The 10,832-nt window shown below is 48.5% G+C and overlaps 2 protein-coding genes across 3 annotated transcripts; both read right to left on the minus strand.

Moving 5' to 3' along the window:
• Positions 1 to 768: 768 nt before the first annotated feature.
• On the minus strand, positions 769 to 3,749 carry rbm14b (RNA binding motif protein 14b). 2 transcript variants are annotated; one of them, XM_068587761.1, is made up of 3 exons: positions 3,401 to 3,749; positions 2,014 to 3,034; positions 769 to 1,714 (listed from the first exon to the last, which is right to left on the minus strand). In XM_068587761.1, the coding sequence occupies exons 1-3, from the start codon at positions 3,747 to 3,749 to the stop codon at positions 1,402 to 1,404; spliced, it is 1,683 nt and encodes a 560-aa protein (XP_068443862.1). In that variant the 3' UTR covers positions 769 to 1,401. The 2 variants fall into 2 exon arrangements, with proteins under 2 accessions (XP_068443862.1, XP_068443861.1); XM_068587760.1 differs by having other exon boundaries at positions 2,014 to 3,055.
• A 2,168-nt stretch (positions 3,750 to 5,917) lies between these two features.
• On the minus strand, positions 5,918 to 9,951 carry ccs (copper chaperone for superoxide dismutase). Its single transcript, XM_068587928.1, has 8 exons — positions 9,817 to 9,951; positions 9,590 to 9,662; positions 9,076 to 9,213; positions 8,497 to 8,671; positions 8,298 to 8,358; positions 7,835 to 7,912; positions 7,483 to 7,586; positions 5,918 to 7,227 (listed from the first exon to the last, which is right to left on the minus strand). The coding sequence occupies exons 1-8, from the start codon at positions 9,949 to 9,951 to the stop codon at positions 7,068 to 7,070; spliced, it is 924 nt and encodes a 307-aa protein (XP_068444029.1). The 3' UTR covers positions 5,918 to 7,067.
• Positions 9,952 to 10,832: the final 881 nt, after the last annotated feature.

Here is a 10,832-nt window from a genome sequence, read left to right on the forward strand (position 1 = left end):
AGCAAGAGAAAGCTTGTAGCCTCCTGGACACAGAGCTCCGAAAAGGGCTCCTACTACCCCCGTTGAAATGATTTAAAAAAGCACTTAAAATGGGAGATCCCTCCACGTAATGCACTTCACTCAAAGCTTATAGGCACATAGTTGAGCTTGTCACATGTCATGATTCCTAACAGGATGCATATCCTTTGTAAACGGCTCATTCAGCAGTCACACATGGGGGTTTTACTCATTCTCCCCATTTACATATCCTTATCCCCCAGGCTGACTTGTATTACAGGTAAAACTACACTAAAACAAACAAAACACAAACACTTAAAGGCCTCTGGATATGCAGGAGGACTTAATTCGGAATATCTACAAAAGTAATTGTCACTGAAACCCCTCCCCCCATCCTCACATGAAGACCCTGCACCTTTACAAGGAGCAGGAACTGAACTGCTGACTGGGTGAAAAGTTTAACAGAACAGAATAAAAGAGACTGACATTTACTGTCAGAGGTAGGCAGCTGTAGTTAGAGAGAGAAAGAGAGGTGAGGCCGTGTCTTCCAGTGTAGTAGTTAGAGGACAGGTGGGGGAAAAGGGGTCAAGGAGAGATCCAAACATACATTACAGTACGGATTATGTGTGCTTTATGTGATTCTTTTTTTTTTCTTTTCGGCAAGGCGCAGTCGAAGCCGCTGCGTTTGTGCGCTGCAAGGTCAGGAGCCCGCTCTCGCTCTTTCATACAACACATTCAGGACAACAACCCCCCCCGCCCCCCCGCCCTCGAATCACGTCAACCTTGGTTCTATTGGACACGATGCAATGCAGCCTGGACACAATATGCGTTTATCTGGCTTCCCATTCGATTCCATTACAAATCAAAAGCTCTCCAAACATAAGGCAAAAAAGGTTTTCAAATTAGCTGCCCTTAACTGATCATCTAGGCCCGAGAGGAGGATGGCGGATAAAAACCAAAATGTCTTTTATCGTCGGTTTGGCCGTAGAAAAATCGTAACTGGGTCGCAGAAATAAAGGCATGTGAAAACGACCGACTGGGTCGGTCTAATACTGGCACAAATGTGAGACTGGCACGATTAAAAAAAAAAAAGAGGAAAACTGAGAAGCACAAACAATGCCCGAACGACGGGTGAGAGCCTCCCTTTCACGGCTGCACTGTGTGTATGCAAACAGGACCAAGGTTAGCCGACCAAGCCCCTCGTAAAGCAGGTTAACAAACCAAGGAGCCCCCAGTTTCAACCCCCCCGCCCACACACACACACACATATTCACTCACACACACACATACAGCTGCTGTAAGGTGGTCAAGTTTGGGGGGAGGGGTGTGGAAGAGGAGATGTGGGGATGGGGGGAGGGAGGTTCAGGGCGAAGAGGAAGGGGTGGGGCAGAGAGTTGTGTGCGACTATCGGAAGGGGGGCTCAGGCGTGTGAAGGGAGAGTTCGGGGCGGCGGAGGATGGCCTCCTTGCGCGTGGGCGGCGGCAACGGCGGCTCATACACCCTTGGCGCGGCCATGGCGGCTGCCACTGCCGCGGCGGTGGGGACCCCCGGCCGGAGGGCGTCCAGCGCGGCGACCGACTGCGCCGACATCGCGGAGACGGTGGGGACCGCCGACACTCCCGGCATGCCGGGGATGGCCGCCATGGCGCCCGGAGGCGGGTAGGCGTACTGGAACTGCGGGTACTGCTGCAGCTGCTGGTAGTACTCCGCGTAGTACCTAAGAGAAGGGGGGAGGGGTTAAGGTAGGAGGGAGGGAAGGAGGGAGGGGTTAAGGTAGGGAGAGGGAAGGAGGGGGGTTGAGGTAGGAAGAGGGACAGGAAGGGGCGACACAGTGGGAGTAACAGGAGAGCGGTGAAGCGAAAGAGAGGGATGCAATGAATCATTAATCAACTGAGAGATTGTAGAAACAAACTGCTAGAGGTAAACAGCTGACGCGTATTTTTAGTGGAGAAACAAACTCGACTCTCTCTGGGAATGTTTCAGTGGTTCTGCGACGGTTCGAGGGTCATGTCCTACCTGGCCATGGGGTCCTCCGCGGCCTCCGCTGCCTCTTCTGCGGCTCGGCCGGCCGGCGTTGGGAGCAGGGGCCGGCGCGGCTTGGCCCTCTGGTACATGAACTGGTGCTGCTTCATCACCGGGTCGGGTAGCAGCGACCGCCGCAGGGGGCTGCGGTCCCTCTCGCCGGACTTGGCCGCGGCGGCGGCCGCTGCCGCCTGCTGGTCCGCCATGACCTGCTGGCCCTGGGCGAAGTAATGCGCCTGTCTGGCGGCCTCGAAGATGGCGGTGGTGGGGTCCGCCGCTCCCATGGCGCTGATGTGAGCGTAGGCCGGGGCGCCGGCGCCGTAAATAGCCGGAGATACGGTGTAGCCGGGGTTGACCGCGGCCGCTGCCGATTGCATTTCTAGTCCGTGAGCAGCGGTCAGGTAGACGTGGGAGTTGGCCATGGCCGGGGTGTAAACTTGAGGCGAGTAGGCGGCGGCGGCGGCCGCCGGGTTCGCCGCCATCTGACCGTAGATGTTGGGCGCCATCGAGCTGTACATTTGGGTGGCGCCCGACGTGAGAGCCGCCTGATTGGCCACGGATCCGTAAAGCTGGCTGGCGACGTTGGCGCCGTACACCTGGCTGGCGAGGGCGCCGTAAACGGCGGGATTCACGGGGTTTCCGTCCGTGCGCGTGCCCGTGGTGATCCCCGTGAGGGCGGCGTACGTGGGATCGAAGGTGGAGGTGTTGTAGACCGAATTGTGCACGCTTTGCTGGACCTGCAGCGGCAGGCCGGCGGCCGCGGCGGCCGCGGCGGCCAGGACCGCCGCCTGACTCTGGTACTGCTCCAGAGAGGGCTTCCCCACGGGGCATTCTCCGGCGTAGTGGCCCTGCTTCCCGCAGTTAACGCAGGGGATTTTTCCCGTCGGCGCCTGCTTGCTGGGCTGGACCTTGGACAGCTCGACTGACAGCGGGCGGCCCTTAAACGAGGTGCCGTGCAGGGCCTCGATGGCCTGGAGCGCGTCTTCCTTGTTTTCCATGTGGACAAAGGCATAGCCTGCGGAAGAGGAATGCCTGGCTGTCATTGAGCGCAGGGACAACAGTTAGGATCACAGTGGCATCGCCACAGGCACTTACTTATTACTGCTACCAAGATGAATGAATTGCACCAAAGGGGGAAAACAAGGACAGGGGCGTGTCTTGTTTCGCAACACTGAGAACTTTGCACTGGCGTGTCGTAACAACACGTCACGTGGTCTCAGGCTTAAAAAATATCTAAACGGGAGTAGAAGCTGTCAGATGTAATCTCTTACCTCGCCTATTGCACGACTTGACTCATACATTAGCTCCACAATGCTATGTGATGCTACTAAGGGAGGGGCGGGGGGCTTTTTATAAACTTAAAAAATGGGTCTTCGCTCACCTTTCACTTTATCGCACTCGAGAACTTTCCCAAATGTCTGGAACAGCTGCTGGAGGTCCTCAGTGGTGCACATCCCACTCAGATTACCCACAAACACCTTGGTGGAGTGCAGCGGCCTGCCCCGCGACTCCTCCACCACCAAGTTACGCCCGCGAAACTCCCGGCCATTGAGCTCCCGGATGGCCCGCTCGGCGGCGCCCTCGCCCTGCAGGTGGACGAAGGCGAACTGCCGCAGCACGCTGCAGCTGACCACCTGGCCGTAGGGTTCAAAGATGGCCGACAGCTCCTCCTGGGTTGTGTCCAACGCCAGGTTGCCCACGAAGAGCTTCACTGTGTTGCTCTTGTCCATGGCGCTGCAGAGGAACAGAGGAGGGATGCACTTAGAGATGATAAAAGGGGAAGGGGAGGAGGTTAACCACACAGTGCGGCGAGCAGCTGCCGGAGATGTAACGACTAGCGAGAGAGAACAAAGTCTGAGGAAGTAAAGGAGTGTAATTATCTGAATACAGGGCCGGGCTGCAGTACTGAGGGACAAAGCTGACCCAGCTATTTAGTTCCTTTTTCAGAGCTGAAAAACATCTGTGAGGGAGGGTTTGCTTACTGCTGACGGTGAATAAAACAAAAAGACGCTCAAGGCTTGCTGCCTTCTATCAGATTACTATCCAGAGATGAGCCAAATAAAAGACTGACGCTTGAGCATGTGACTGATCGAGACGCAATAAAGCAATTCATGCATCCACCCTCTATAAAGAAACCTCTGTGCGTGAATGAGCGGGCAGATTGACATTCAAAGCGTCTGACCTCACATTTCCCTGTGAGCCGGTCACTCGGGTCAGATAAACTCAGATTATGCAAAAAGAAAACGAGGAAACTGGTGCGGAGGCAGAATGAAGGAGGATCACATTAAATATCCTTTTAGAGGAGGCTGTAATTACACATCAAGCTGGTACACAGGAGACAGCCAGTGTGTGTGTGTGTGAGGGGGGGCGGGCATTACGTTTAAAGCAAGAACACTGCAGAACAATGCACACTGCATTTACAGATCTCAGATCTTTGAGACTACAGAATTGCCCCCATTGTGTTGGAAAAAAAGCTACTGCATCACTTTTTCACCCTCTTCCTCCTCCTCTTCCTCCTCCTCCTCCTCCTCTACATCCCTCCCTCTCTCCTAAATCAAACTGAGTGTTTCTACAGGTTGCTCGACACCTTTTTCCCCCTCCTAAGCAACATTCATAGCTGGCTGTAAATCATCGTGTAGAGTGGAACATGACACCAGAAAACGACATTTTTGGGGGGTGTTAAGGCTCCAGGCAGCTTCCACTGCACCTCTTGAGGTGCTGCTCACACACACACACACACACACACACAAAGTGTTAAAAGAGGTGCAAGCTTAGATGTTCCTGAGCTGTGGGCCTCCACGTGCGAGTGCACCCCTCCGTTAGATATGGCTGCTGCATAACTACAGAGGGGGGAGGAAGAGGAGGAGGAAGGAGCGCTGGTTTTCTGATGACGCAGCGTGACGCTGAGTCAACACATTTCCACACCTCGCGTCTTTTAAAAAAAAAAAGCGAGATAAAAAGACACAAGTTTATGTTGTTTAGACACGTTGGACAGGTTTTTGTGTGTCTGTGTGTGTTGTGGTATTGTCCGTGTCGGAAATGTGAACGGCGACACGGGGATGCGTGTTGGTTTCGCTCGTGGTGTCCAAAGCAAACAAACCCCCTTAAAAAAAAAAGAAGCGAGAAACCGACGTGAAGAAAATATATATATATATATTCGTCTTTACAACAATGTAAAAGCACATTTTAGCCGACAGACCAGCGGGCTCGCGACATGAGAGCGATACAACGTAACAGACGTGTTTCTGTCCCCGCCGCACAGGAACGAATACAGTGTAACACCGAGTGATTTCCGTGCAACAACACGGTTTAACGGACGTCGACGCGAACACACGACCGTGAAAAACACCCGAGCTTTAACGCGAATTGGATTTAATCACCTTGCCACGTGGCCGAGGGGAGAAATATGCGAGAAGCAATTGAAAAAAAGGCGATTAAATAAAAGGAACTACCATCTTACCTAGGCGGTGCTGCGTTTCAAAATGGTAGCGCCTGCTTCCGTTTGCATGTCGGGCATTCTGCAGGAGGGGGAGGGCTGCTGCTGCAGCACCCAGAGGATGCTGAATCCTCACAAATGCATGACTCAAACACACACACACACGCGTGCACACACGTTGCACGTACACGAGGGCCGAGTACGAGTCTGTTTTAATTCACCAGAAGTAGAAGAAGAAGAAGAAAAGGGGGGCTGCCTCAAAGCCGCAGGGTTCTGCTCCGAAGGGACAGGAAACGAGTGAGTGAGTTCAATTAAGAAGCTCATTATGTGCTATGAAAAAAGAAAAGGAAAGACGACACATTTGCTTAGCCACAGAGGACAGATCAGGTGCAGAATGTCTGTGATCAATGATTCAGTTATTTATCAAGCAAACACTTTCCATTAAATATTTTCTGGATCCAGCTTCTCACTGATTTTATTGTATCACTGTACATGTATTTATCTTGATTGTCAGACAAACAAAAAGTGCTATTTAAAGACATTACTTTAGACTCTCATATTATAGACACATTTTTTGATTTAAAAAAAAGAAAATAATCCACACATCAACTATAATAATAATCTATAAAACAAACACTGGTTGCAGCCCTACATTCAAGTGGCGTTCACAGCCCTCTGCCACAAATGGAAAAAAAAAGGGCAACGTCGGAACATTTGGAGGAAAATTCAATAAGCTTATTCAGGCATCACCGGGACAAGACAGAAGCTCAATTTGGACAATCAATGCAGAAGTTATGGCACTCTATGGCCGATACGGCGCACACACACACACACACACACACACACACACACACACACACACACACACACACACACACACACACACACACACACACACACACACACACACACACACACAATTGATGGCCTCACTGGGAGGAGAAATGCGTGTTAAGAGAAATCAATAAGGTTGATGAGTTTGAAGTTTGGAACATCATTAGATTATACTTCAATCAACATGGACAATTTGTGACAGAGTGTTTTAAAAGTTTTTTTTTTAAGCCGGATGGCAGAAAGAGCTATGCACTCAAACACCATGTTGAAAAAGAATAAACTGCTGAGCGCGCAATCCTTCAAAGAACCCCTCTGAAAAATTTCAAGCTCTTACAACTCTCACATTGAGCCTGTCTTTTTTTTTTTTTTTACAAATCAGTGCTGCGACTGTTTTAGGATGCTTGTATAATCAGCTTAGACACTTTAATTAATTTAGCCGCAGCTGGGAATTATATTAATTTAGACACTGATGAGACAGTTGTGTCAGAGGCGGCTGTTTATACAAACATATAACAGAATTAACGGACATCTAGCCAATCAAAAGGTGACTTTCACAAAGCCCCGGTTCTAATCTGCTACAGTGCTTTTAAAATCCTCAAAGGACAGCTACTGTGACTGCAAAAAAATTTCATTTCAAGAAAATAAGGCAATTTTTCCTTTGGTCATCCGTCCAGCTGTGTGAAAACAAACTCTTCAGTGCTCTGACCCGCCGTCGACAAATGTCCGCTGCATTTCTTTTGAAACTTCCCGGATGACGCCGGTGTTCTGTGTCCGGTGTTCAGAGGTTCGCGGCCGGCGTCTCCGTGCCGGCCTTGCTCCGACCTTTCCCCGCTATCGGCCGGTCTCGCTCCTCCCACAGCGTGACTCCGTCACAGGCGCAGATCTGTTTGGGGTTCTGGAAAAGACCTGCTGAGCGGGCGATGATCCCACAGGCCAGTCTGTAGCGGAGAGGCAAAGAGGCAAATTTCTCAATTTTATACAGATTGTTTTATATATTTTAAATAAAGCAGATTTTAAACAATTTATAATCCAGTGAGCAGTTTCATGACATCTGTGAAAACTCCATCCGCTGATGAAGTTCATGTCATATCAAAAGCTCCAGAACAGCTACTAAACTTTCCAAATATTTTGATCCACCCGCTTTTTAACATTGTATACTAAATGCCCAGCTTCAACCACTGCTGTGGACCCACCTTTCCCCAGAGTTCCCAGTCTGTTTGGAGAGCGGGTGAAGGCCTCGGCCCAGGTCGTCCTCGCCTGCGTCCACTACCAGCGATCGGCCAATTACATCCCAAACCTGCAGCGTGAGCGTCAAGGCATCAATGGAAAAGAAAGGAAAAGCCCTCATTTAGTGTACATCCTTAATTCCTTCACTCGCCTTCTCTCCTCTGTAGACCTCCCCTCAGGGGAAACGAGCAGAGGAAGCGAGGAAGAGACTCGAGGAGATAGGAGTCAACGCGAGACATTATTGCCTCAGAGCCTCACGTTAATTAAATCTAGCAGTGCCAATATGTCTGTGTGTGTGTGTGTGTGTGTGTTTGTTACCTTTAGCTGAATGTCCTCTTGTCTAAATGAGGCTCTGCCATCTGGTCCAGCAACAATATTTCCCAGATCGCCCACATGCTGCACGACAACGACACACAGAGCGCACATAAATAACACTGAACCGTGGGGGCCCACTGCACGCGAGTAAACAGCCTTTACAGTTTGGGGAACACCGCCTCAAGACATGGGGGCTCCGACTGTCACACACTTAATTGAAAGTGTAGCACCCGGAGCAGAGCTGCTCAAAAATGGCTCCGGTGGGACATAATTTGGCAATCTTGAGACGGGTATCACATCTCCCATTTGGCTCACGTTGAAATATTTATAAAATCTCAAGCAGAGATTTTGTCAGAATTCATGAGGGGATCCATTATTTACTAACTCCTTTTACGACGGCTTTTATCTCCAGCTCGGAGGCAAGTAACAATGAATGATCATGCGGGAGGTTGAGGAGCAGATGTACCCTTTCAGAGTCCCCTGGACCGCCGTGTTGTCTTCCAAAGGGGTTGTAATGCTCGCCACAACTGTAAACAAAATAAAAGAATTCATTTGACAGCAGTTCATGTTACACTGCGGTTGCTGTCCCTCAATAACGAGACCAGGACACTTTAAAAACAACACTGGATGGGTTTTAAATGCTCATATGATGTAGTCGCCCCTACCTGAGGCAGTCCAGCGTGAGGTCCCCCAGGGTGTGGACGTGGAGGCCGTGGGGTCCCGGCTCCAGCCCATCGATGGTCCCGTCAATCAAGCAGCGCTGCTCGGAAAGCTGCAGGAAACGCACCACCCCTTGGATCCTCCCCCCGCCGGCCAGCATGGCCACAGCTGAACCCAGGTCTGCCGTGAAAGCAAACACACACACACACACACACACACGGGGGCGCTGTCAATGTCTGCAGTGTCTGTACACGTTAGATGTTACTTCATGGTTGAGGAATGCATAAAAATGTTTTGTAAAGCATCTCGAATGGCTGCCTCGAATCAGATTATTACGTCAAAACTGTGACTTAAAAATCCTCGTCTGATATGTCGTCAACCACGACAGTTTGAGATTGTGCATGACGAGGTGGGAGATGCATTTTCCTTATATACATATCAGGACACATACGTAGGCCCACTTTAGAGGGATTTAGAGCTCTCTACTCTCTGACATTTTATTGACAGTATACAGCTGATATCTTCTGGTATCTGATCATCTTCATCACTTGATGGGCTCTGTTGCGGTCCCGTTGGTTTCTCACCGTGCTCTGATCCTCCGATGCCTTTCAGCACGGCCCTGCGTCCAGTGCTCTCTATCAGCGCCTGCACCTCCGCACTGGTCAGAGCCGACTCCACCAGCACCCGCTCCATACCGACATCCACACTGACCGACGTCACGCCTGATGAACACACAAACAAACAAACAAAAAAAGGGAGAAGTTACACAATTGCTCGGGAAATTTTAATTTAAATGAATGATCTGAGGAAGTAACAAACATTATAAACATCAAGTTTCCTGTAAATAACTACGACATTAGGGAATAGTTATAGGAGATGAGAGACAATGTTTTTGCTAATGTCTAGAGGATTTTATACCTGTTGCATTGCATGCTTGCCTGCAGATATATATTGCATAATTGAGCACGATCAGCTGATTATACCTACAAGTTCAGCATTCAAGCCAGATGAATTTATTTGACGAGAAATTACAGTTGTCCCTCTTTGTGAATCCTGCTAAATTAAAATAATATAATTTTTTTTAAGGTGCCCTCTTACCTGGTTGTCCTTCCAGAGCAGCTCGGACTTTAACTGCGCAGCTCTCACACGTCATCTGCACCGCGAACTCCAGCTGTGGAGTAAACAAACGTGAAACACCTGCATGTAAACAACATGCGAGAACGTCGTCACAGCGCGCGAGCTTATGGCCCCGTTACCTAACCGTCACCTCACGCGGGCATGTTACCGTCGTGACATTATTTAATGACATTGAGGTGCTGTCAAACCTTGGTCGGCTCCACGGAGTCCATTCTGTCGCCGCACGTCGCCGCCTGGGCGATGAGAACTGAGTTGAAAAGATAACTTCCCACTTTTCTGGATGCGGAAGCGAACCGGCTGAAACCGCGAACGGGCGCCGCCATTGCTGGTGACGTCATGACGTTGACGTCGGTGCTCGTTACCGCCGCCACGTGACGACGACACGCAACTGCGACGATCAAGTGTCACATGGAGGAGACGTCTTATTGCCAAAAGTATTATTACCAAAACATCAATTATTTAAATAAAATATCCCGGTGTTATGTTTCTATATATTAATTGTTTAATTGTGATTTGTCAGTGTGGAGCTAATTTTCACTCATTATGCTGTCTAGTAGGTTAATATATAACCATACAATTTATAAGATGGTCATATATTTTACAGTATATGTCAAATCTAATCTGCAAAGTAAAAAAAAAAAGTATTTGTATATATAATATACATACATTTACATATATATTTTCAAGGACAATAAAAGTACCAACTTTTCTTCTTCTTTAAAAAGAAATCCCACACGTTATATGTTGGTTTCCACCAGTGTTGGACATTCTTCACTTTTTATTTTTAAATCAATATTGCTGTCAAGACTTTTCAAATCAACCTGCACCACATGATGAAAAAATAAAATATTTTTGACAAGATAAGCAGATGCAGCAGCCATATTTATTATGATAGATCACAGGCAGGTAATAAAGATAATTCTGGATGTTTCATAGTGTATGTCAATTCATGACGTTTTTAGGATATTATCATTTAGTTCAAAATGAGTAACTATTAATAGTTAAAATCCAAATAAATCAACGCACTTCATGAACTTGATGCAAAAATCAGACATTTATATAATCTTATGGTATATACATATGCATATATATATATATATATATATATATATATATATATATATATATATATATATATATATATATATATATATATATATATATATATACTATAAATATGCATACGTTTAAAATCTCTGAAAGG

Source organism: Clinocottus analis, unplaced genomic scaffold (genome assembly GCF_023055335.1).
Source record: "Clinocottus analis isolate CAN_PGR_092001 unplaced genomic scaffold, fCliAna1.0.p SCAF_21, whole genome shotgun sequence".
NCBI classification, from domain to species: domain Eukaryota; kingdom Metazoa; phylum Chordata; class Actinopteri; order Perciformes; family Cottidae; genus Clinocottus; species Clinocottus analis.